Below are 21,792 nucleotides of genomic sequence, written 5' to 3' on the forward strand. Positions count from 1 at the left end.
AGTTTTGGAAAAAGAGATGTTCAGTTCAAATTCGATTCAAACACTACTACTATCTCAACCCGAAAACAGCATAAATAAAGGCCAACTAATGAATGAAACTTAAATAAAGTTCTTTATTTATCTATCACGAAGCAAAAAAAGAAGAAGAAGAGCAAGTGTGGGTTGTGGTAGTGATGGGAGTGGAGAAAATGCAAACCACCGGAGGAGTGGAGTTCACCAAAGCAGCCACTATAGCCAAAATCCTTTTTAACAATATATATACTACTTTCCTTACAACTATGCAAATCTTTCCTCTTTAGTTTGGCGTAACCTAAAGAGACCACAACTTTTTTATATACCATGCTCTTATTTATACCTGCAGAGTCCCTAAATTTGAGATATTTTTGGTTTATTATCTAAAAATAGGTAAACCACAGAAATCTAACCTTCAACAGTACTGTTTAGTCTATTCTTGTATACAATTTTTCATTATGATGCTATAAGTCAAGAAGTATAATTGATATTGGGACACAAATTAGGGATTGGTTTTTTCAAAAGAGTCGTCACAGTCACTTAATAGTTTGGTAGTACATTTTTTTTGTTTTTTGTTGCTTTGCCAACTTTAGTTTAGTAGTGAGATATGGGGTGTTATACTCGCCTGTCTTTACACAAATTCATGTGTGTTTAAAGTTTTGTCTTGAAAAAAGTTGGTAAAGAAATATTCTTTTAGCTGATATTTCATTTTTATAAAATTAGTAAATATATATATTTATTTACTAATTATATATATATATAGACATATATATTTGTTTTGTTTTGAAAAGGGAGCTCACCACCAGAGCAGGCTGGTGAGGAGTGACGAGAGCGTAATGGGGGGAAAAGAGAACGTGTCACGTTTTCCTTACGTCGTTTCATTACTACGCATCAATATCACTCTTCTCCATTCTTTTTTTTTTTTTTGTTCTTTATAAAGAAACTTGGGGGTTAGATTTAACGTCAAGATTTTGGGAGGTGGTGTTACATGTCTGGTTTTTTGTGTTACTGAATTAAATTTAAAACCATGAATGATTGTTCCAAAAGGAAAATAACGAGACGTAAAAAAAAGTTTACACAAAACATAATCATTTAGTTTCAACAAATCATAATCCATTTGAACCACTACATATTGACAAAACAACGTAATCATTCATAACGAATCATAGTCAAAATATTATCCACATTAATCTAATTACACTGATCACATTGTTCGCAGCAAAGACAAAATATAAGAGAATTGTAATAGAAATGAAGAAACCATTCTTGTACACTACACAAAACATACAAGAACGAACAAACAAATAATGGTATTTGGAGTAAGACACAACAATTCGACATTTTAAGAATTCAAGGATACCATTGATTTGTTCGTTCATACAATATCGAACATTCTTGCTGTTTTCATTATTACTGCTAGAGAACACTGTTGCTGAGATAGTAATATTATAAGCAAATCCTGGAATGAAAAATTCTGCTGAGACACATAAATATAAAAAACAGGATAAACAATAAGAGTATTAATAGTTCTTCCTTCAAAAACGAGTCCAAAACCAGTCACAATGAAGTAGAGTTCTCTTTCCAAAAAGAAACTCTAAATCAATGGAGACATAACACTAGGTTCTTTTTTTGGGCCAAAGAAAAACAAACAAATCTATAATCCCCTAAGCTCCGATGATTTCAGTTGGCTCCTCAGCCACCGTTTCCTCAGCTGGCCTGTCTACCTTCACACCAACATCTTCTGCTGTGTAATCTCCATGCACCTACACAAAAATAAGAAGAACAAAGTCAGATCAGCTTGCCTCCATGGCTACTAGACCAAGACTGATGTAACAAACATTTAGTGTGATTTCAATTTACCTCCATGAGCTTTCCAAGGTCAAACTTGGGTGCCTTAAGGATCTTCACTTTACGGATGAACACGTTCTGCAATGGGTAGATGCTCTGTGTTGCCTTCTCAATCTCTTTTCCAATTGCCTCTGGGATGAACTTTGCAACAAGCTCCTTGAGGTCACAAGATGAAGCCTCCTTCACCATAATCTCACTCATCTTTCTACGGATCTACAATGATCCAGAAACATTACCAGGAAAATGTTAATCTTCTGTCAACAGAAAGACAATACTAGCAAAGACATGTTATGATAATGGAATTACCTGACGGATTTGGCTGGATTGAGCATAACAAGTACGCTTCACTTGATTAGCACGTCTCTTCGTGAAGCCGATGCAGAACATTCTCAAGGTGTAGCCGTCTGAGGTTTTCACATCAACATGGGCTTCAATCAAAGACTGCCACTTCTTCACCAATGACCTTAGCTTGTCTGTGGTAAAATCCATACCCTAAAAATCATAGAATAAAATCAATACATTGTTTCAATATGCCACAAACAACAAGAAAAAAGAAGAAAATTCTTGAAGTTTGGTGATAGATTTCTGTAAAGGGGTCTCAATCTTACCCAGAACTGGGTCAACACATTCCTTCCCTGAACATCCTCAGCTCTAAGGCGGATCTTCCTGTAAGCATTATCCTCATCATTTTGAAGGTCAGCAAGAGATACCTCAAAAACTCTGTGTTTCAGTCCCTCAGAGGCAATCTGTACAATATTAAAGCCAATCCAGAAAACATAGTCAGAAATGACAAAAAGGAGCACTCTGAGCGAACCATCACTATTCTCTGTAACATTTGCAATTCCTAATATCCGAACAACGAAAGCAACCAAAAGCAAATGTCTACCTCTACAATAAACATTAAGCAAATGACCAATCCTAAGTTAGGTTCTTTTGATCCAAACCTAAAAAACCTCTAATCTCTGAAGGAAATGTACAATGAACCCTACATTCTCAAGAGTTAGTAATAGAGATAAGAGACATTACCTTGGTACCCTGAGTTCTGGAAACAAGTGTCTTCCCAACATTCCTGTGGGTGAATGAAGAAGGAGCCTTCACGTCATACCAGTCCTTCTTGGAGAAAGGATCAACACTGCACCATAAATTACAAATTAAGAACACTTTTCCCTAAATTTACTAAATCAGAAATCTGAAAATATTTATTCATTGAATAGGTTACTCACGCCTTCTTCTTTCCTCCTTTCCTACCCTTTGAAATCCTCTTGTTCTTGCTGTAATATCGGATAAAAACAACAGATCAGAACATGATACTCGGAGCTATGAAATGAGAGATTTCGATACATAATCTGAGGAAACTAAGTGAGGAAGAGAGAGATATACCCGACCGCCATGGTTAAGGATCTTCAAATGGTTGCGACGCCGAGCACAGTGAAGAAGAAGAAGAAGCGGCTTCAACAACTGAGAGAAAGCCCTAATTCACTGGCTTTCAGTTTATATATGTCTAGGGTTTTGTACTGTCCAGATCTTTTTTAATTTGACTTGAAATAAACTTATAGCTAGCTAATGGATCTAATTTAAAAAGCCCAATTTTTCTAGAAAGCCCAATACATAGCCTTTTGAAACCCTCTTCCTGAATCAGAGAGACTCTCTATCCTTTGATGTCGTCGCGTTCGAAAGTGTTGGGGAGCTCGACGACGCCATTTTTGACGATTTCGAATCTCTTTCATTCGCTGAGTTGTTGCAGGTAAATCAGAGGAAGCTCGAAAGTGGAAGAAAGGTAACACGGAGAAAGGAAGATTTGGGAAGAGCTCTTGATAAGGTGAACAATGGATGCAATTAGAAAGCAAGCTAGCAGGTTGAGAGAACAAGTTGCGAGACAGCAGCAGGTGAAGAAATTTCTTAACTTTTGTTTTTCCCGTCTGTTTAGATCTTGTTTCTTTCTCGTTTATTGATTTCCATTTTTTTCTTCTCTTGTGATTACATTGATTCGTTGGTTTCTGGTGAATCAATCAATAATGTGATTATGATGAAGGGACTTAGCTTTTTTCGGATCGATGATATTGGACTTAATGAGTACTTGGATCTGAGTATGATTACTACTTTGATTTGATGTGAGATTGGGTATAATCCTTCTGGATTGGGAAAGTTTTAGTCAAATGTGATGTTTTTGTCAGAAAGGGTTATTTAGGATTTGCGAAGCCTAGATAGTTTAATATATCAAGATCAAAATTGATTCATAAATTGTGGTGTGAATATGTCTCAGTCTCGTGAGCTGGGAATTGAATGTTTTTGTAGTCATAAGTTAACATCTTAGTGCTACATGTTCCAAAAAAATATCATGAGATCTGGAGGTTAATTCCTTGAATTTGAGGGTAATTAGTTAGATTGACTTAATTTTTGGAATGGTTAAAGGCTGTCTTCAAGCAATTTGGAGGAGGAGGATATGGCTCAGGATTATCTGATGAAGCAGAACTCAATCAGCATCAGAAGCTAGAAAAGCTTTACATATCCACCCGTGCTGCCAAGGTTTTTACTTATAGCCTTTGACTAATTTGAAGCTTTAATTACTATTGATTTAGACTCATACATTCTCCCTTTTCAGCATTATCAAAGAGATATTGTTCGCGGTGTGGAAGGTTATATAGTCACAGGGTCAAAACAAGTTGAAATAGGTGATTCTGGTGATCCTTGAGTGTTCACTTACAGTATTATCTTTTGTCTGTTATATACTTGAATCTCACTAGCCTGGCTTTCTTTGTGCACCCATTTTTTCCTCAGGGACAAAACTGTCTGAGGATAGCAGGAAATATGGTTCAGATAATACATGTACAAATGGTAACGTATTAACAAGGGCTGCACTCAGCTATGGGCGTGCTCGGGCACAAATGGAGAAGGAGCGTGGAAACATGTTGAAGGCTCTTGGTACACAGGTTTGTATTTCTCAGCCTCCACCAAAGGGTTAACTACATATCTTTTGCATGTGATAAATCTACACAAAGAATTACTTTCCGGCCATTGTTAGTGGAGTGACTGCCATAGTGCCATTTGTGGGAAGATCTATTGACTTAATCTGGAATTTTGTGTTACATACTCTTTACAGTCATGGTGTTTACATGGTTCTTTCTTTATTGCAATTTGGCTACTATAATCACATGTCATACTGGAATTTAAATCTGAAACTGTTAGGTTGCTGAGCCACTACGAGCAATGGTTTTGGGAGCTCCGTTGGAGGATGCTAGACATCTTGCTCAACGTTATGACAGAATGCGCCAAGAAGCCGAAGCTCAGGTACTAGGAATTCTTATGCCATGAAGGAATTTGATTATTTCAGAAATATGGGTGTTTTCCTCTTTCTAGAATTAGCTATTTGTTATTACTACCATGAGATCTGATTTCTAAACAGGCTACAGAAGTTGCAAGACGTCAAGCAAAGGCAAGAGAGTCTCAAGGTAATCCTGACATCTTGATGAAACTAGAATCTGCTGAAGCAAAACTACAAGACTTAAAATCAAATATGACAATACTGGGGAAGGAAGCTGCTTCTGCTTTAGCTTCCGTTGAGGATCAACAACAAAAGTTGACTCTTGAACGACTTCTTTCAATGGTAGTGCGATTGGTTGCAATCTCCATTGTTACATCAACGTTGTTTTACTTACCCATATGTACTTCGTTTGAAACAACTGTATTCTTCATTCCTAATTACAGGTTGAATCTGAACGTGCCTACCATCAGAGAGTCCTTCAAATACTTGATCAACTTGAAGGAGAGGTTGATTTGCATCACTTTTGCTGCTTTCATTTTTCTGCCGTAATGATAGTATTCTTGTCGAACAGCCAGTTCATCATAATACGAGTCAACTAAGGGATAAATTGAACATTCTTGAACCTACAGATGGTATCTGAGAGGCAACGTATAGAAGCTCCCTCTACTCCCTCAAGTGCAGACAGTATGCCGCCACCTCCATCATATGAGAGTATGCCGCCACCCCCGTCATATGAGGAAGCTAATGGGGTGTTTGCATCTCAGATGCATGACACGTCAACAGATAGCATGGGTTATTTCTTAGGAGAGGTATGCCACTCAGGTCTTTAATGCTGTCTAGTGCCTTTTTAACAAATAACCAAATACTTTCCTTTGCTAGTTAAAACTTCTGTCCAAATTGGTGGTAAAAGTTTCAAAGTAAAAATAGGATTGCAAAGTCTCTATGAATGCATTGGATGTATAGAAACTGTTTCTGATTAGAGAACCGAGCCGAAAGACAGGCTACATCTAGATTCCTTTTGGTCCTCATTTGATGTGCCATTATAACATATTATTCCTTTTCTAAAAACGTTTCTAGGTCTTGTTCCCATATCATGGTGTGACAGATGTTGAACTGAGCTTATCAACCGGTGAATACGTTGTTGTTAGAAAGGTTCGATATGAGAAAACAGACAAAGTCTCCTTTAATCCATATCAACCGATACGGTTATTCAAGAGTGTTTGAAATCCCATTTGTCTGTTTGTCACTGTCAGGTTACAGGCAGTGGATGGGCAGAAGGTGAATGCAAAGGCAAAGCCGGTTGGTTCCCTTACGAGTACATTGAAAGACGGGAACGAGTTCTTGCTAGCAAAGTGTCTGAAGTTTTCTGAGAATTCAAAGGTAACATCATGGTTCGTTGCTGTTGGTAATGCAATTGAGTTGCTTTTGTAGAAGAGTTGTGTGTTTTGTAGAAAGAAAAAGAAAGAGAAAAAAAGATTCACCGGCTAAACAGATTTCGCTTCAGGATTGAACTAATGTTCATGAGGATCGGAGTTGATGTGGATTTCTGCGATTTTCTGAATCTGATAGCGATGCACTTGAACAAGTGTTCTGTTCAAGTTTTAGGTCCCTCTCTTTGGCATTGGATGTAAAAGCCAAATCTCTATCTATCTACGATTCTTCATATGTGTATACAGTTCTTTTTGGTTTTTATTTGTGACCTTTTTTGTTCGAAATTTACTTTCATTTGATAACCTGAAAATGTTATAAAGAAGTGATTTTTTTTTTTTTTTGGAATTTAACGCTAATACATATGGTTAACGTTGGAATCTGGTGTTAGTACATTATTTAAATACCACTCCGCAAGCTATCAAATCCTTTCTTAGATCACTACAAAGTTTTACATTAAGAAGCTAGAGATCATTCTGTTCATGCTTCAAGATCTTGAAGTGACACAATCAGAGTCACTACTTACACTGGTTTGCTTTGAGATACATAACGAGTATGCCCAATAGAAGCACAAACATTACAATCTGCAATTTCAGGAATAGAGTAGAGGATGATAAGTAACTTATACTAGATATGAAACACTTTTTACTGAAGCTGGATAACAAAATTAACTTACAAAGATAGCCTTGGTTTGTGATTCATTGTTAACATAAGATTTTCTGACCGGCATAAGAAAGAGACAAAAGATTTATTAGAACCTCAAACAAAAACTAAAAGATCATTCTCCTGATCAATGAATGTAGCAATATTTTGGTTAAACAACTTTTGAATCTTCTTTTCTCGAACAGAACAAGTAGAAGAAACCAATAAAAGAAAAAACAGAGTCTACCTTTTCTCAAGGACTCCATTTTCTCTGCAAACTTTCTTAATGGTTTCGAGCCGGTTAAATGTTTTCATGGCATTTGCATCGTTCTTGTCAACCTATTATAAATATAACACATATTTCATCATCTAATGACCAGCAGTAAACACAAGAAATATACTACCATATATACAATTACCTTTGTTTGTAGCATGCAAGAAAAGTCATAGAACACACCATAGACATCATCCATTGTCTTTGTCCGATCAATGACTTTAGCTATGAGCCCTAAACGATATATGTAAGTCATTTGTCAACAAATCAGCTTATAGAAATGTATGTAACAGAACTCACATATAACTGATTAGCCTTTGATTCTATGTAAGCCTTGGCAATAAGATGATGAAATTATGTTAAAGGTTACAAAACCAAACTCAAGATAAAAACATTGTACCTCGCCTCACTCTCACAACGCCTCTGAATACTTGCACATTGTTATAGCATAATGCAAGTGTTCCAATCGCCACAATCTTATTAAAAAGGAATATAATCAACAGTTTTCAACTAAATATTTAAAGCAGAATAAAACTGTAAGTTAAATAGGTGTCCTGCAATATATGTGATGTAATTTATTTTTCTCAAACCTGAGGGATGGCACAAGACTGAAATATTGCAGGATCACGCAACGAAGCCAAGGATTTCATACAATCTTCAACGTGAATCAATGCATTAGTGACCATTTCATTCAAACACTGCACTGCTTTTGTTGAAGTTTCCTCATTTTTAAAGTCCTGCATTCACAAAATAAGAGTTACATTGTCTTCTCTTCTGACATAAGATCTTCATATAAGTATTTGAGAGTGAAGTATATGCACCTCAAGCTTGTCAACATATTTCCCCCAAATCTCACGAGGCCAGAACATGCGCGATTTTGGTATCTCATTTATGTCTTCAAGATAATCTTTGATAATGTTTGTTTTCTAACAAATCAGATAACATACAAAATATTTCATACACTACAATATAGATTCGAAACATATTGTACATGTCAAAATCCATTGTGATGATACCTGGAGAAATAAACCTGTAGAATTTGAAATGTGCTTCCAGTCTGGAGTTAGTATTTCTAGTTCCGAAATGATGAAGATTTTTGATAAACCTAAACCCACAAGTCCAGCAGCATAATGGCAGTACTCATCATAGTCATCTATTGTTTCTACCTGTCGAATACACAAATAATTTTATCACTCAATAGCTTAACTTCTATATCCAAACTTCAAAACTGAAACCAACAAAATCCACATTACGAACCTCTTTACAAATGAATTTGGCCATTCCTGCACCCATTCTTTTAGTTACATCTTCAATAGCTTCTTGATACCTTTTGAGTAAGTTAGGAAAAAAAACTTATATTAGTATCGCCAAAAATTCAGTCGTTCAAAACAGAACAGAATTGCATGTTAGGACTAATTAACCCTTTTTCAAGTTCCAGAAAAGCTGCAGAAACATGGTGAAACTGGTCCATTAGAACCTTGTACTCTTTAGTACCACCTAAAATTGAATGAAAGAGTAATTAAACTTTCATCTGAAATATTAACATGCCAAGAGACTTTTTTTGCTCACATGAAAAATGCCAGTCTCCATCGTATATGTGACGGTGGAAAGCTATCAGAATTGGAAGTTTGATCTCCATTTCTACGCTTGTGTCATCCTCTGTAGCAACAGATATATATGAGTAGACGATACTAACTATTTAACCATCAAGAGTGAAAGAAATATGGATCTTATAGATACTATCATATCCAAACACGATAGTTATGAAGCACTAACCAACAGTATCAAGAGCTCGGAGAATCAAGTAGAACACACACACCTAATGAAAACATATTTAAGAAAACGTTGGAAATATTGCTGTAACTAAAAAAGGTAACATGGAAAGAAGAACAATACATACTGCGTTACGAAGCTCGGTGCCAAGTTGTTGAATAACTAGAGAAAAGCTTTTAGAAACTTTGTGGAGCATTGAATAACAGAAAGCCAAGTGAGGCTCGAGTGGGATCTGCTTCTGAGCTTTGGTTATTGCAATTTTCAACTTCAAAAGTGGATATAACTCATCCGGGTGTCTCAAAATCGTACTCAAGCTTCCCATTTTCTTAGAAACGGAAACAAAAAAAAAACTCCTTTGAAACAGTGACAAAGCTAACAATGGAGGATTCGTTGGGGAACAAAATGTAAAAACACTCAAGTCTTTTAACCAGGGCCATCTCAAAGAAATGGTAGGCCGTGTCACTGTGCTATAATACAACAAAGATGGCCCTTCCCATTTATAAATCAAAGACCCCACGCCCCAACGACATATGCACACCTTGCAAATCCACATAATCTGTCTGACCTTTTGGCCTTGCTCTTAACTTGCCACGATGATAGATGTTTATTATTGGTCCAACGATGTTTTGTTTTTGGCATTTAAATTGTTTGCCGCGTGCTTTACAAACATAGATTTTAAAGTGTTGCCGACCTAAGAAAATAAAAGAGGTCACACAGACTCACACACTGTCTTCAATTATTTAAATTTTCTTGTTGCAGTTGGATTTATTTGGTTTGCTAGTAATTCCGGAATGAGGCCTGATCGAAGATTTTATAACATGGCAAAAGGAACAAAAGAACTATAGAACTTTAACCAGTAGTTTATAAAACACACAAAGGTATAAAGAGTAGATGAACAAATGCACGTTTTAGACAAACAGGATAGTAACTAAAAATAGAATCCATGGTTTTAATACCAAACCATGTTTATATTCTCTTGTTCTGGAAACAATCTTGCTTTAGGATTCAGTGGCGTGAATAAGAATGAACCTAGAAAACCACTGTTCATCATGATCTAAACATCTGGAATGATGGTGATACAGTCACACTCAGCGCTTACATATGATTACTCCATCACTCGGTTTGCCCTGAGATATGCAAACACTATGGCCAGTAGAATGACAACCATTATAATCTGCATTTTTGGGTAGACAAAGCGCATAAGTTATGTATTTCTTTTCTTACACTGAGATACATCTATTGAAAAACAAACAAAATATGTAACTTACAAAGACATTGTTTGGTTGTCCTTTGTCATCAACATATGATTTTCTGGGAGGAAGAGAGACAAAGTATATCATCACTAACCCAACCAAAAAGAAAGATTAACAATAATTTTATCTTATTCTGGAATACTTGGAAGATTAGTTATAGGTGCTTGAGATCAGTTTCTTAGTAAGGGGTTTTAATCTAGTTCCGCTTTTGGGATCAAAGAATATAATTTACCTGTTATTAAGGACTCCACTGTCTCTGCAAAGTTTCTGAACGGCTTCAAGTCTGTTTAGTGTCTTACTGCCATTTGGGTCGTTCTTGTCAACCTATGTACAGATATATCGATGAAAAATTACACAAATTATCCTCTTTCTCAGCATAAAACAGAGTGACAAAACAGAGAACAGAAAATGAACTAATGATGTACCTTCGTTTTTAGCATGCAAGAAAAATCATAGAATGCACCATAGACATCAGCCATTGTCTTTGTGCGATCAATGACTTTAGCAGTTAGACCTAAACAACAGAGAGTTATTTAACAGTATTAGCTTTAGATTACAATGCTTGCTAAAATAAATTATGTTAAAAGATGATGGATTTCCCTTCCGCAGAAACAAAAATCAGGGATTGGCCTACATAGTTTCTAAGGCTTAACATCATACCTCGCCTCAGTTTCACAACGCCTCTGAATAGTTGTACATTGTTATAGCATAATGCAAGTGTTCCAATCGCCATGATCTGATCAAGAAAACACATCCAAGCAAAGCAATGTTAACTTCTAAGGCAATTTATTTCAATGCAGATGTAGTTAAAGAGGAGAATATCTAGTTCCATAGAGGAAAAGAATAAAAACAGTTTGTAACGAGAATTTTAAAGACTATCAATAGTGAGATATCCTTCTCTAACCTGAGGAATGGCACAGAACCGAAATATGGAAGGATCACGCAATGCAGCCATGTATTTCAAGCAATCTTCAATATGCATCAAAGCATTGGTAACCATTTCATTCAAGCACTGCACAGATTTGGTTGAATTCTCCTCGTATTTTAAATCCTACATTACAATTTATAAATCACCATAAAAAGCATCGTCAGAAGATTGTCAATATGAGTAACGTCAGATCTAATGTGAGAGCTTGAGAGTGGTATGTATCTACCTCAAGCTTGTCAGCATATTTTCCCCAAATTTCGCGAGGCCAAAACATGCGGGATTTTGGTATCTCATTAATATCTTCAAGATAATCCCTGATAATATTTGTTTTCTGCAAATAAGACCAGTGTTATGAATTATTCGATGAAAGAAGTTGTCCAAGGTCGCAAAAGATTTTAGGAATAAACATTGTACACCTCAAATCACATTGTTGTACCTGTAGAAATAAACCCATTGAATTGGAAATCGCCTCCCAATCTGGTGTCAAAACCTCTGTTCCCGCAGCGAGGAAGAGCTTCGACAGACCTAAACCCACAAGCCCAGCAACATAGTGACAGTATTCATCATAGTCGTCAACAGTTTCTACCTGTGTATAACGATGAAAACTGGATCAACTGGAAGTCTGGAACTGTATGATTTCAGTTCTTCAAGAAACATAACAATATGTTTTGGTATTTTTCAGTTACTCAGTACATGAATTACTACATGTCAGTCATTTCATAGAACAAGAATCACATGGGTCACTCAAAAAGAGATCTGATGTTAATTGTTATGACTTATGACAAGAGTAAGCATGACACATTTCTAACTGAACGAGAGACCCCAGTCTAGTTTAAGACAGTTTGTCACCATAACTCAAAAAACAAAATCAAATTATGAAAAAATTGCTATGTATCACAAACCTCCTGGCAGATAAACTTGGCCATTCCTGCACCCATTCTTTTAGTAATTTCCTCGATAGCCTCTTGATACCTTCATATACCAAGGTATAAATTATAAAAATAACATAAATTAGTAATGTAGAAAGTAGATTAGAGTTTCAACATATTCAGTGACTTGATCAATAAACGTGAAACAATATGAGTAACAAACAATAAAAGAGACCAGGAACGCATATAGAAAATAATAAACTAACCCTTTTTCAAGTTCCAAAAATGCTGCAGCAACGTGGTGAAATTGGTCCATTAGAACCTTGTACTCCTTCGTACCACCTAAAGTTGGACAAGTAAAATATGTAAGTTAAACAGTCAAATATTGATGGGATGTGAAAGATAAAGATGCAAAGAGACTCTTCAGACTTGCATGAATAGTGCCAGTCAGTATTGTAAATGTGCTGGTGGAAAGCTATCAGGATGGGAACTTTTTCATCAGTTGGTATGCTTGTATCATCCTCTGTTGCACACAAAAAAAAATATATGATATTAGCGGGAGGAAGATGGTTCTAACATGAATACAATTCAAAACAGAAGTTTTGCAGATTTTAGAGAAGCCGAATCTTATCAAGAAAAGTTAAGAGACACTAACCAACAGTATCAAGAGCTCGGAGAACCAAGTAGAACACACACACCTACAAATAAAGAAAAGGGAATTGAGTAAGAAAATGCTGCAAGACTGGACAGAGCTACACTGATGGCATGCGAACGAAGCAAGATATACCAAAACTTCAGAAACAACCAAAACCATTTTCTATGCGTAACATGGTCCAAGAAAGCCTCATATTGATATAGCACAAGAACGTAAACAGAATAGCAGAAACAAATAGAATCCCAGTTCTTTAAATGCAATCTGCATTTACTGCAGCTTAGATAAACTGCAGAATCAGTTTATAGCAATCTGCAGGAACAACTAAGTGTAAAACAAACAAAGGGAAATATCAAAAGCCATCGATGCAAAACCAACAATCGTCAACGTCAACAATAAATGAGTGTCAAATATTTGGATTCATCCACAAATTGAGCCGTTGACCAAATATATTACATGGCGGAGAGAGAGAAGAAACGTACAGCGTTACGAAGCTCGGTGTTGAGCTGCTGGATAACGAGAGAAAAGCTCCGAGAAACTTTGTGGAGCATCGAATAGCAGAAACCCCAGTGTGGCTCAGGCGGGATCTGCTTCTCGGCTTTCTCAATCGCTCGTTTCATTTTCAGGAGCGGAAATATATCATCGGGATATCTCAGCATCGTGCCTAAGCTCCCCATTGTTTTTGCTACGGAATTTGAATCAGGAGAAGGAAAAAAAACAGAGCGAAGAATCTGCTTATGGCGTCTCCCCCTGAAAACAATGCCGAAAGAAGCAAAACTCCTCTGTGACGACGATCTAAGATTAAACAAAGAAGAGCGGAGATGTTGCAGGGAAGAGAACCCTTACCTGCGATGCGGATCGATTCGATTTGGGCAGTGAGATTTTCTATTTTTGAGTTTTTTTATACATCGATGATAACAAAGGCTTCAGGCTCTCCAAGGTTTCACATTTTTAACTCCTTTGTTTATTATTAAATTTAAATGATTCAGTTAATAAACATTGAGGAAAAAATAAAGAGTGGGCGTGAAAATAATGAGTGGAGAAAAAGACCTATACCGATAGCAAAATCTTAACTAGACAAGATATATAATAGCCTTTGTTTAAAATAATTTTAAATCTTTCCATGTTTTTGGTTTTTTATTATATAAAAATGAAAGTTTGACCCAAAAAAAAAAGGTGAAAAGAAAAGGTATCTTTTAATGATAAATGGACGATCCGATTTACAGTTGGGATTATATATTTATTTACTGGCAAAAATTAATGAGGACGCTGAGATGGCAAAATAAGGATGACGTGACAAGATATAATTGGTTGTAAATACGTATCTTCAACAGTGTAACTACCAATTGGCCACACGATAACACACAGTGGTTCTCTCCAAGTTTGCCTCTATTAAAGGGTTACTTCATTAACTTCCTCCGGTTAACAAAACACACAAAACAGTCTTGAAAAAAAACTAATAAAAGCAACAAATTCGAAAAAAATGGCGACGCGATCTAGGGTTATCACCATGTCTCCTCTCATTCTCGACCAGGAAGACGCTCTCGATCTCTGGGAAGTCGTGAATCCCTCCGACGGCGAGTTCTCCGATGATTCTTTCTCCGTCGATAGTCTTTCCGATGATGATGTCATATCTCTTGACGACGACGACGCTGGCGCTTCCGTTTTCTCGTCTTCTGTCATCTCTCCGCTGCCTCAGACGCTTACAGTTGCTGTCGGTGCTGATCTCCCCGTGGATCTGGATTTAGACTTTGGTGGTGTTGGTGATCATGGCGGTGACGTAGTTCGCGGTGAAGTTGATGATACCGATCTTGGATGGGCTAAACGGCAGATACTGTTTCTCAGTGGAGGTTCTCGTGTAGTTACGTACGGAGATTGTGTTGATGATGACGGCGAGGAAGATCGCGGTGGTGATGATGGTGATTACGACGATTCCTATGATCTTGACGAGGAGTTGGTTCCGCGTAGCGTGAATAAGAAGCTGGGGAGACAGAGGATGAGGAAATTGGGGAAAAGAGCGATCGCCAAGGCCTATGCCTCGAAGATGACTCCGTACTCGCACTTGAAATATGGAGGCGTTCGTGGTAAGCATGGTCTCGGCATGAAATTCAAGTACTGATTATGTTGGATTCCGAAGTTTCGTCGACGCCGCGGACATGGATTCTTCAAGAACTCGTTTAGAATTTCTCAATTTCTGGGTTTAATTGATGTGTAAATTTGGTAGTTCAAGTTCAATTTCTCTTTCAGTAATTTCGGATGTTTCTGAAGATCGATCTCATTGTATATAAACTCGCATTTAGGATTCACGAATGTGTCCATTAAACTGATTCGCTCTCTTTGTGATGGTTTTTTCATGGAGTTGTATCAGATCAGATTGTGGTTAGACTATGTAGTGTTGAATACTTCACATGGAGAAAGATGATGTTTGCGATGGAAGCGATGATGAGTTTTCTAATTTTGTGTGAACCGTAAATTTGGATAACGACATCTAAAAGTTTAGCAAATGACTTAACAACACAGGAAGAAGGTTTTTGTTTGGTGATGGTTAATTTGGTTATTTATCTTTGTAAAAGCTTTTTTTGCAAAAGAAAATTTATAAATGTTTGGCTGTTGCTTGGAAAGTCAAGTCAGTATCGTTGGATTTGAGTGGTTGAGAGACTTGGACTCTGTTAGAGATGATATTGTGCCTCACGTTGGAAACTTGGACTATATGTATTTCTCTACCAATAATAATACGAACAAGATCACAAGATGTTCATATGTTTTTAAGTTGACATGGTGGTATCAACTACCAACTATGAAGAAGCATGGATCCGGATCCGTGACTTGTGTGGAATATTGTTCAAAATAAGTATATGCAAAGACTAATACTTAAGGATATGTAAATCAGACTATCCCAGACTTCATAACCAACCTATTTTATTATCATCCAAACGCGTGGTGAATTTTGAAGTCACGCCGTTTCTCAGTTAACTAAACGGCAGGTAATACATTCACATAACTAGAGAACGGGGTGAAGTTTTTATTGTTTGGCTAGCATAGAAGATAGGATAGGGGGTGGGGGGCAAAAAGCCAAAAAGAACCCAGCTAAAACCTTTATTTACTTATCTAGTTATCTTCTTCTTCCCCGTCCTCAAATTTCGAAAGCAGAGAGCAGAGCAGAAATGACGGTGAAGATAAGGCTCGCGCGTCTCGGTTGCAAACATCGACCCTTTTATCGGGTAGTTGTTGCTGATGAGAAGTCGCGGAGGGACGGCAAGCAAATCGAGGTTTTAGGGTTTTATGACCCACTCCAAGGTTCGTCTCTTCTCCTCCTCCTCCTATACCTTCCTTTTATTTCTCTTAAAATTCAACACACTTAGATGAATTTGCTTGTGCCTCCTCCTCAGGGAAAGAAGATGAGAATCGAGTGAGCCTCAAATTCGACAGGATCAAGTATGTTTTTTTTTTTTTTGTTCTATCATCTTCACATTTCTCTTTGCGTGAATTTAGTCCACCAAATTATATGCGAAACTCATGATTGTTTGATGGTAATGTGACACTTCAAATTTTCTCAACCTTATCCATATAATCTTTCGTCATGGGAGCCCAAAAAGAACTTTCATTGTGGGGTCTTATGACTTACTTTGAACCTGTTTAGATGAAGCAGATTAATTTACTTGGATCATTTTAGACTTCTCTATAACTTATTAGACCGGTCTTCGCATTGTAGCCATGGCATAGTATTCTGCAAGGTCATAATCTTGTTTCTTACGATAATGATGCTGCGTAATTGCTTAGATTTGTATTCTCTTTTGTGACAAATTGAAATGTTTTTTGTTAATTCTGTGTGTCTGGAACTCTATTTAGTTCCTTTGCTTCTTGGTCCTGTTTTCTTTAACATACACCTCTCTAGCCATTGAAAACAATAAACATCCCTTTCATCTACTGCAAATTTTCTCTGAGGCTTGGTTTTGCTTGTATGATTGTTTTTATTACACTATTCTTCAAGTCTAAATCCACTCAGTTACTTGTTATCTAACTGAGCTTCACATTCACAGCTGCTAAAGGAAATTGATTTTCACACTTGAATGATGCAGGTACTGGTTGTCTGTTGGAGCTCAACCAACAGACACAGTCGAAAGCATGCTTTTCAGGGCCGGTTTGAAACCCCCAAAGCCAATGGTTGTAGTAGGTTCGAAAAATGGCCAGCAATCTACCAGCCAGCATGTTTCACCCATTACAGGTGAAATCTTGAACTAAGAGTGTTTGATATGATGAGCAGAGAGAGAGAGAGAGAGAGAGAGAGCTATTCTGTCTATGTTGTTGATGTAATGCTTCATTATTTTGTTAAGACTTTTGTTGTGTATTGAGTATTGAACCTGAGTTTGTTGAATTCTCAATAAGAGCATGCCTTTTTTTTTAGTTCATTAACAACAACTCTCACTTCAGACTACTAAATGGGCTTTGGTAAGAGGCCCACATATTTCAGATATTGGATTCATTCTCAACATCATTCTGCCTCATTGTGTGCTAAAAGACCGGAATTGTTTATCTTCTAGCCTGAAATATGATGTTGCACATTAAAAACCTCGTTCTTACTTTTTATACAACTTTTTACATGGTATGTAGTTATACTGTAATCTCATTCATCAATAAAAATATAGTTAAATATATTCTCATACAGATGTAGAAACCCCATACATTGCTTAGTCTTGAAATTTTCATTTCGTCTTTTTGGTCTCAATATCTGCAAAATTGTATTTATATAGTCGAGATATTTTTTGTTGGATTGTACTATTGTCTATCGAGTTAGTAAAGTAGAGAATTACATATTTTAAAACCTTGTCTTGAAATATAAAAAGATGTTATATGTAGTTATGAAAAAAGGGAAATGTGTCTTGGGGACATTTTACAGCTCTATTGGGCCAACAATATCTTTAGCTTCGTATCCGATTAGATTCTCTCCTTCAACTGTTCTCTTCTCTCTCTTGGTTCAGAGATGTTCATTGTTCGTATTATTACGGCACCTCTGGCTCTGACCCTCTTGCTGCAACATCTGTCCCAGCACAGATAACTTTCCCATATTTTTCATTATACACCTACTGTTTTATACTTCTTCAAAAATTTCACCCTCAACTTCCTATAACTCTATCTAAGTCATTCTCATTATGTTTGTGTTGATGCTCTTCAAGTCTCAAAACCATGGAACTAAACTATTAATTCTGTCGGCCTTTACTCAATATTGTAATTCCTGAGTTTCGCAAATCTTAAACACCTATATAGATTTCTTATTTGTTACCAACTTAGGATATTATATAGACTTCTGTGAATGCTGAAACTAGAAACATTCGAAAGAAAAAGCACTAATCCATAAATACCTAAAAAAATTGAATCCAGGAAAAGACAAAACTCAGTGGGGGAAACTAGCACTTATGGTGTTTTTTTAACAAAATTAAAATTAAAAGAAGAAAAAAAGTTGTGTTGGTTATTTCTTGGGACCCTTTTTTATATCTTTATTTGATAGTTGTATGCAACTATTATTATTTGCGCCTCTGGACGACCAGAGTCCACGAATGTATAGTCAGATAGCCAAAATAAAAAGAAAAGTATGAAAGACATATATAAATATAGAGAAAAGGAATAAGAAACAATCATGGCTTGGCTTACTTGAAAAGTAAAGTAGCCTTTAGTACTAAAACACAGATTATACTGTAGAGTCATATCATATCTATACATTTCTAATGATAAAACTTGATGTACTTATTCATCAGAAAACAGTTTGAGACAAGGATTAGGATTAAGATTAGGTTTAAGGATGAAGAGAAGGGGGTTTAGGTCGACCAACTGGTTGTTAAAGATAGAAACTCCTTAACCATACATTTATATATATATAAACATTTTCACAATAATTGTCATCTCTCTTTTACCAAAGACTTGACTCCAAGAGAATCAACAAAGCACTTAAGCAAGAAGCTGGAGGTTCAAAGCACCAACCAGATTATGGCTTTCTGAAGCAATCAATATCTATCTCTTCACAAAATTAGACAAAGTTTTTATTTGATTTCTTCTTTCTTCTTTTTATATTATATAAGAAAGAAATTCAATTCTTTCTTTCTATGTCTGGAGGAAGGAGAGAATGATATGGGTCTTTCACGTGTGACATTGATGAGATGACGAATTCAAATTATATTTCATTCTAAGAAGAAAAGAAAAAAAAAGGCATAACCTTTAGTTTTCTTTGCTCGGAAAATTTCTTTGAAGAAAAAAAAAGACTTTCCTATATTGCAAATCTTGAATATTTTGTAAATCTTTTCAAGATTTGGTTAGTCTCTTTCAAACAATTCACAAGAAGCAGCAGTTGGTTTCAAGGTAGTTTAGTAATCTTTCTTTATTTCCCTATTCAACTTCTTTCTTTTTTATTTTTTGCTTGTCTATGAATTATGGCTTACATCTCCATAATTGCATGCAAAAACCAATTCAAGACATGATGAAATCTTACATGTTTATGTATCCTGCTCTGTTTCAACTGTTTTCGAATCTGACTTTTGTTTCAAACTTTCTTCTTCTAGTTAACTTTTTTTGTTTAAAAAGATGGAAATCTTTGAAGAATTATGATAAACTCAAGTTTGTGTTGATCTGAAGCTTCCAGGCTGCTGCAACGTCTACGACCTGATCATAGGACAAGGGACTATGAAACTCAATTGAGCCAAGAAAGACACTCCATTGATACAATTTCGATGGAGAATTATCCGGAAACACAGTTTCTCCCCGGAAACTCTATGATCCACATGAATGCTACAGTTTCTTACTCCCAGGAATTAGCCAGTAGAGAAAGAACTGAAGCTACCAACAATGTCTCAGCCTCACAAGAGAGGCAAGCGTTGTCCAGATTTGGTCAAGTTTCGCAAATGCAGGACGCTGATCAAGATTTCGGTTCTTGGAGAGATGAAGCAAGTGACAGGAACGGTTTCCAGCTAATGAGTGCCATGGCGAGTTCCACGGCGCATCCTCATACCGGTCAGGGGTTGTCCCTTAGCCTTGGCTCGCAGATTCTTCCTGGAATCCATCAAAGTATGGCTCCAAGAGCTGAGCATTTCAGAGGCAATGAGTATGCAACACAGAGCTTTCCGGGAGGGAATCAGAACTTGGATGTTGTGAGAACAATTCCCAACTCAAAGTATCTCAAGGCGGCTCAACAGCTTCTTGATGAGGCTGTTAATGTAAGGAAAGCTCTGAAGCAGTTTCAGGCAGAGGGGGATAAGAACAACGAGAAGCCTCAAGAACCGGATCACAACACTCAAGACTCGAGCACGAACGCTCCCCCTGAAATCTCTCAATCTGAGAGACAAGAAATGCAGAGCAAATTGACAAAACTCTTATCAATGTTGGATGAGGTAATGACTTGAGCCCTATATTCGTATATTGATCATGCGTTAGTTACATTTTATATATGATATGTTGCAGATATTTAAAATGAGATCGTTTATATTTGATTTTGGTAAAGGTGGATAGAAGATATAAGCAATACTACCAGCAGATGCAGATAGTTGTATCCTCGTTCGATGTGATAGCAGGTTATGGAGCGGCTAAGCCATACACAGCACTAGCCCTTCAAACCATTTCTCGCCATTTCCGTAGCCTAAGGGATGCCATATCCGGACAAATCCTCGTGATACGTAAGTCCCTCGGGGAGCAACAAGATGGATCAGATGGGAAGAGAGTTGGGATAATAAGCAGGCTTAAGTACGTTGATCAACATTTAAGACAACAAAGAGGTTTTATGCAACCTCAAGCTTGGAGGCCTCAACGAGGTCTACCTGAAAACTCTGTTTTGATTCTCCGCGCTTGGCTCTTCGAGCATTTTCTACACCCGTAAGTCTCTTGTGCATCTTATCTACGCGCAGATTCTTCATAAAATACTAATATATTTGTGTAAACATGAACAGTTACCCAAAGGACTCTGATAAGATCATGCTAGCAAGGCAAACGGGCTTGAGCCGCGGTCAGGTAGCAACAGAGTGTTTTATTTCAAATTTGTTTCTTTCTCTTCCTAGTGTAGTTTATGTGTTTGACTGTAGTGTGTTGTTGTTATGTTTGTAAAAGGTTTCAAACTGGTTTATAAATGCGCGTGTGCGTTTATGGAAGCCAATGGTGGAGGAGATATACAAGGAGGAATTCACAGAGAATGATTCCAACTCGTCTTCCGAAAATACACCAAAAACGTCTGAGATAGGACCAGCTGCTGCTGATGATGAAGATCGAGCTCAAGAGTTTTCACATGACCAGACCAAAACGGACCATGGACATGATGGATATGGTGAGGAAACATGTGGCATGGTCCAAGGCAGTCAAATGGATGATCGACGGTTCATGGCAGTTGAGCCAACATATCATGTGGCTGACATGTCAAGACTGGGTCGTGGTGCTGTTTCTCTGACCTTAGGGCTTCAAAACTCTAACGGACATGATAATGTTGTGGCTATGTCTAGTACTGAGGCGTACAACAACAGCTTTCCCGGGGTAGATATTTACGAGAATGCCATCCCGGGAGCTGAACAGGAGTATGTAAACCCCGGGAGTCGTAGCCAGAACCGGACAAGTTCTTCCCAATTGGTACATGATTTTGTAGCTTGAAGAAGAAAGCCATATATGGTGATTAATAAAGCATAGGTGTTATATATGAATATGGTCAGTCTCAATACTCTAGTGGGAGAAAGTTGGTCATGAAAAAGTTTTACAAATATTTGTATAAAGAAAACATTCTTTTCTGCAAGAAATATAAAAGTGAGGTTAGGTCTCTGGGACCAAACACAATTACGAGAAATGCGATTTGAGATCAGCAAGAGATAGACAAGCGTAGTATACTAGT

The 21,792-nt window shown here is 37.0% G+C and overlaps 7 protein-coding genes across 12 annotated transcripts; 4 read left to right on the top strand and 3 right to left on the bottom strand.

Moving 5' to 3' along the window:
- Positions 1 to 1,474: 1,474 nt before the first annotated feature.
- Positions 1,475 to 3,346, bottom strand: LOC17880865 (40S ribosomal protein S3a-2). The gene is made up of 7 exons (XM_006284289.2): positions 3,241 to 3,346; positions 3,084 to 3,131; positions 2,887 to 2,992; positions 2,469 to 2,606; positions 2,167 to 2,352; positions 1,873 to 2,073; positions 1,475 to 1,775 (listed from the first exon to the last, which is right to left on the bottom strand). The coding sequence occupies exons 1-7, from the start codon at positions 3,249 to 3,251 to the stop codon at positions 1,677 to 1,679; spliced, it is 789 nt and encodes a 262-aa protein (XP_006284351.1). The 5' UTR covers positions 3,252 to 3,346; the 3' UTR covers positions 1,475 to 1,676.
- Positions 3,347 to 3,530: 184 nt separating this feature from the next.
- On the top strand, positions 3,531 to 6,886 carry LOC17878239 (SH3 domain-containing protein 2). Of its 3 annotated transcripts, none has more exons than XM_023779107.1 (11): positions 3,531 to 3,746; positions 4,273 to 4,386; positions 4,463 to 4,532; positions 4,639 to 4,790; positions 5,047 to 5,148; positions 5,264 to 5,464; positions 5,566 to 5,628; positions 5,752 to 5,931; positions 6,200 to 6,274; positions 6,376 to 6,502; positions 6,615 to 6,886. In XM_023779107.1, exons 1-10 carry the CDS (start codon positions 3,687 to 3,689, stop codon positions 6,490 to 6,492), a joined length of 1,134 nt encoding a protein of 377 aa, XP_023634875.1. In that variant the 5' UTR covers positions 3,531 to 3,686; the 3' UTR covers positions 6,493 to 6,502; positions 6,615 to 6,886. The 3 variants fall into 3 exon arrangements, with proteins under 3 accessions (XP_023634875.1, XP_023634876.1, XP_006283938.1); XM_023779108.1 differs by having other exon boundaries at positions 6,627 to 6,886; XM_006283876.2 differs by having other exon boundaries at positions 6,376 to 6,886.
- LOC17878476 (inactive squalene synthase 2) lies at positions 6,864 to 9,627 on the bottom strand. Of its 2 annotated transcripts, XM_006285685.2 has the most exons (13): positions 9,367 to 9,627; positions 9,243 to 9,285; positions 9,036 to 9,125; positions 8,888 to 8,963; positions 8,724 to 8,793; positions 8,483 to 8,632; positions 8,288 to 8,392; positions 8,057 to 8,203; positions 7,867 to 7,942; positions 7,612 to 7,700; positions 7,440 to 7,531; positions 7,227 to 7,269; positions 6,864 to 7,134 (listed from the first exon to the last, which is right to left on the bottom strand). In XM_006285685.2, the coding sequence occupies exons 1-13, from the start codon at positions 9,559 to 9,561 to the stop codon at positions 7,069 to 7,071; spliced, it is 1,242 nt and encodes a 413-aa protein (XP_006285747.1). In that variant the 5' UTR covers positions 9,562 to 9,627; the 3' UTR covers positions 6,864 to 7,068. The 2 variants fall into 2 exon arrangements, with proteins under 2 accessions (XP_006285747.1, XP_023634874.1); XM_023779106.1 differs by lacking the exons at positions 8,888 to 8,963; positions 9,243 to 9,285; positions 9,367 to 9,627 and having other exon boundaries at positions 9,036 to 9,110.
- Positions 9,628 to 10,048: 421 nt separating this feature from the next.
- Positions 10,049 to 13,965, bottom strand: LOC17877456 (squalene synthase 1). Of its 2 annotated transcripts, XM_006283766.2 has the most exons (14): positions 13,788 to 13,965; positions 13,424 to 13,691; positions 12,945 to 12,987; positions 12,723 to 12,812; positions 12,556 to 12,631; positions 12,323 to 12,392; positions 11,857 to 12,006; positions 11,647 to 11,751; positions 11,397 to 11,543; positions 11,153 to 11,228; positions 10,918 to 11,006; positions 10,725 to 10,816; positions 10,508 to 10,550; positions 10,049 to 10,413 (listed from the first exon to the last, which is right to left on the bottom strand). In XM_006283766.2, the coding sequence occupies exons 2-14, from the start codon at positions 13,616 to 13,618 to the stop codon at positions 10,345 to 10,347; spliced, it is 1,245 nt and encodes a 414-aa protein (XP_006283828.1). In that variant the 5' UTR covers positions 13,619 to 13,691; positions 13,788 to 13,965; the 3' UTR covers positions 10,049 to 10,344. The 2 variants fall into 2 exon arrangements, with proteins under 2 accessions (XP_006283828.1, XP_023635344.1); XM_023779576.1 differs by lacking the exons at positions 12,945 to 12,987; positions 13,424 to 13,691; positions 13,788 to 13,965 and having other exon boundaries at positions 12,719 to 12,811.
- A 395-nt stretch (positions 13,966 to 14,360) lies between these two features.
- On the top strand, positions 14,361 to 15,324 carry LOC17877616. The gene has a single exon (XM_006284465.2). It carries the CDS (start codon positions 14,425 to 14,427, stop codon positions 15,058 to 15,060), a length of 636 nt encoding a protein of 211 aa, XP_006284527.1. The 5' UTR covers positions 14,361 to 14,424; the 3' UTR covers positions 15,061 to 15,324.
- A 713-nt stretch (positions 15,325 to 16,037) lies between these two features.
- On the top strand, positions 16,038 to 17,350 carry LOC17880823 (30S ribosomal protein S16-1, chloroplastic). Its single transcript, XM_006284729.2, has 3 exons — positions 16,038 to 16,238; positions 16,331 to 16,376; positions 17,021 to 17,350. Exons 1-3 carry the CDS (start codon positions 16,106 to 16,108, stop codon positions 17,181 to 17,183), a joined length of 342 nt encoding a protein of 113 aa, XP_006284791.1. The 5' UTR covers positions 16,038 to 16,105; the 3' UTR covers positions 17,184 to 17,350.
- A 1,404-nt stretch (positions 17,351 to 18,754) lies between these two features.
- On the top strand, positions 18,755 to 21,737 carry LOC17878526 (BEL1-like homeodomain protein 6). 2 transcript variants are annotated; one of them, XM_006283437.2, is made up of 5 exons: positions 18,755 to 19,292; positions 19,566 to 20,317; positions 20,428 to 20,795; positions 20,870 to 20,930; positions 21,027 to 21,737. In XM_006283437.2, the coding sequence occupies exons 2-5, from the start codon at positions 19,661 to 19,663 to the stop codon at positions 21,555 to 21,557; spliced, it is 1,617 nt and encodes a 538-aa protein (XP_006283499.1). In that variant the 5' UTR covers positions 18,755 to 19,292; positions 19,566 to 19,660; the 3' UTR covers positions 21,558 to 21,737. The 2 variants fall into 2 exon arrangements, with proteins under 2 accessions (XP_006283499.1, XP_023634761.1); XM_023778993.1 differs by having other exon boundaries at positions 19,573 to 20,317.
- The last annotated feature ends 55 nt before the right edge of the window (positions 21,738 to 21,792 follow it).

The sequence above is a fragment of the Capsella rubella genome, unplaced genomic scaffold, assembly GCF_000375325.1.
Source record: "Capsella rubella cultivar Monte Gargano unplaced genomic scaffold, Caprub1_0 scaffold_7, whole genome shotgun sequence".
NCBI classification, from domain to species: domain Eukaryota; kingdom Viridiplantae; phylum Streptophyta; class Magnoliopsida; order Brassicales; family Brassicaceae; genus Capsella; species Capsella rubella.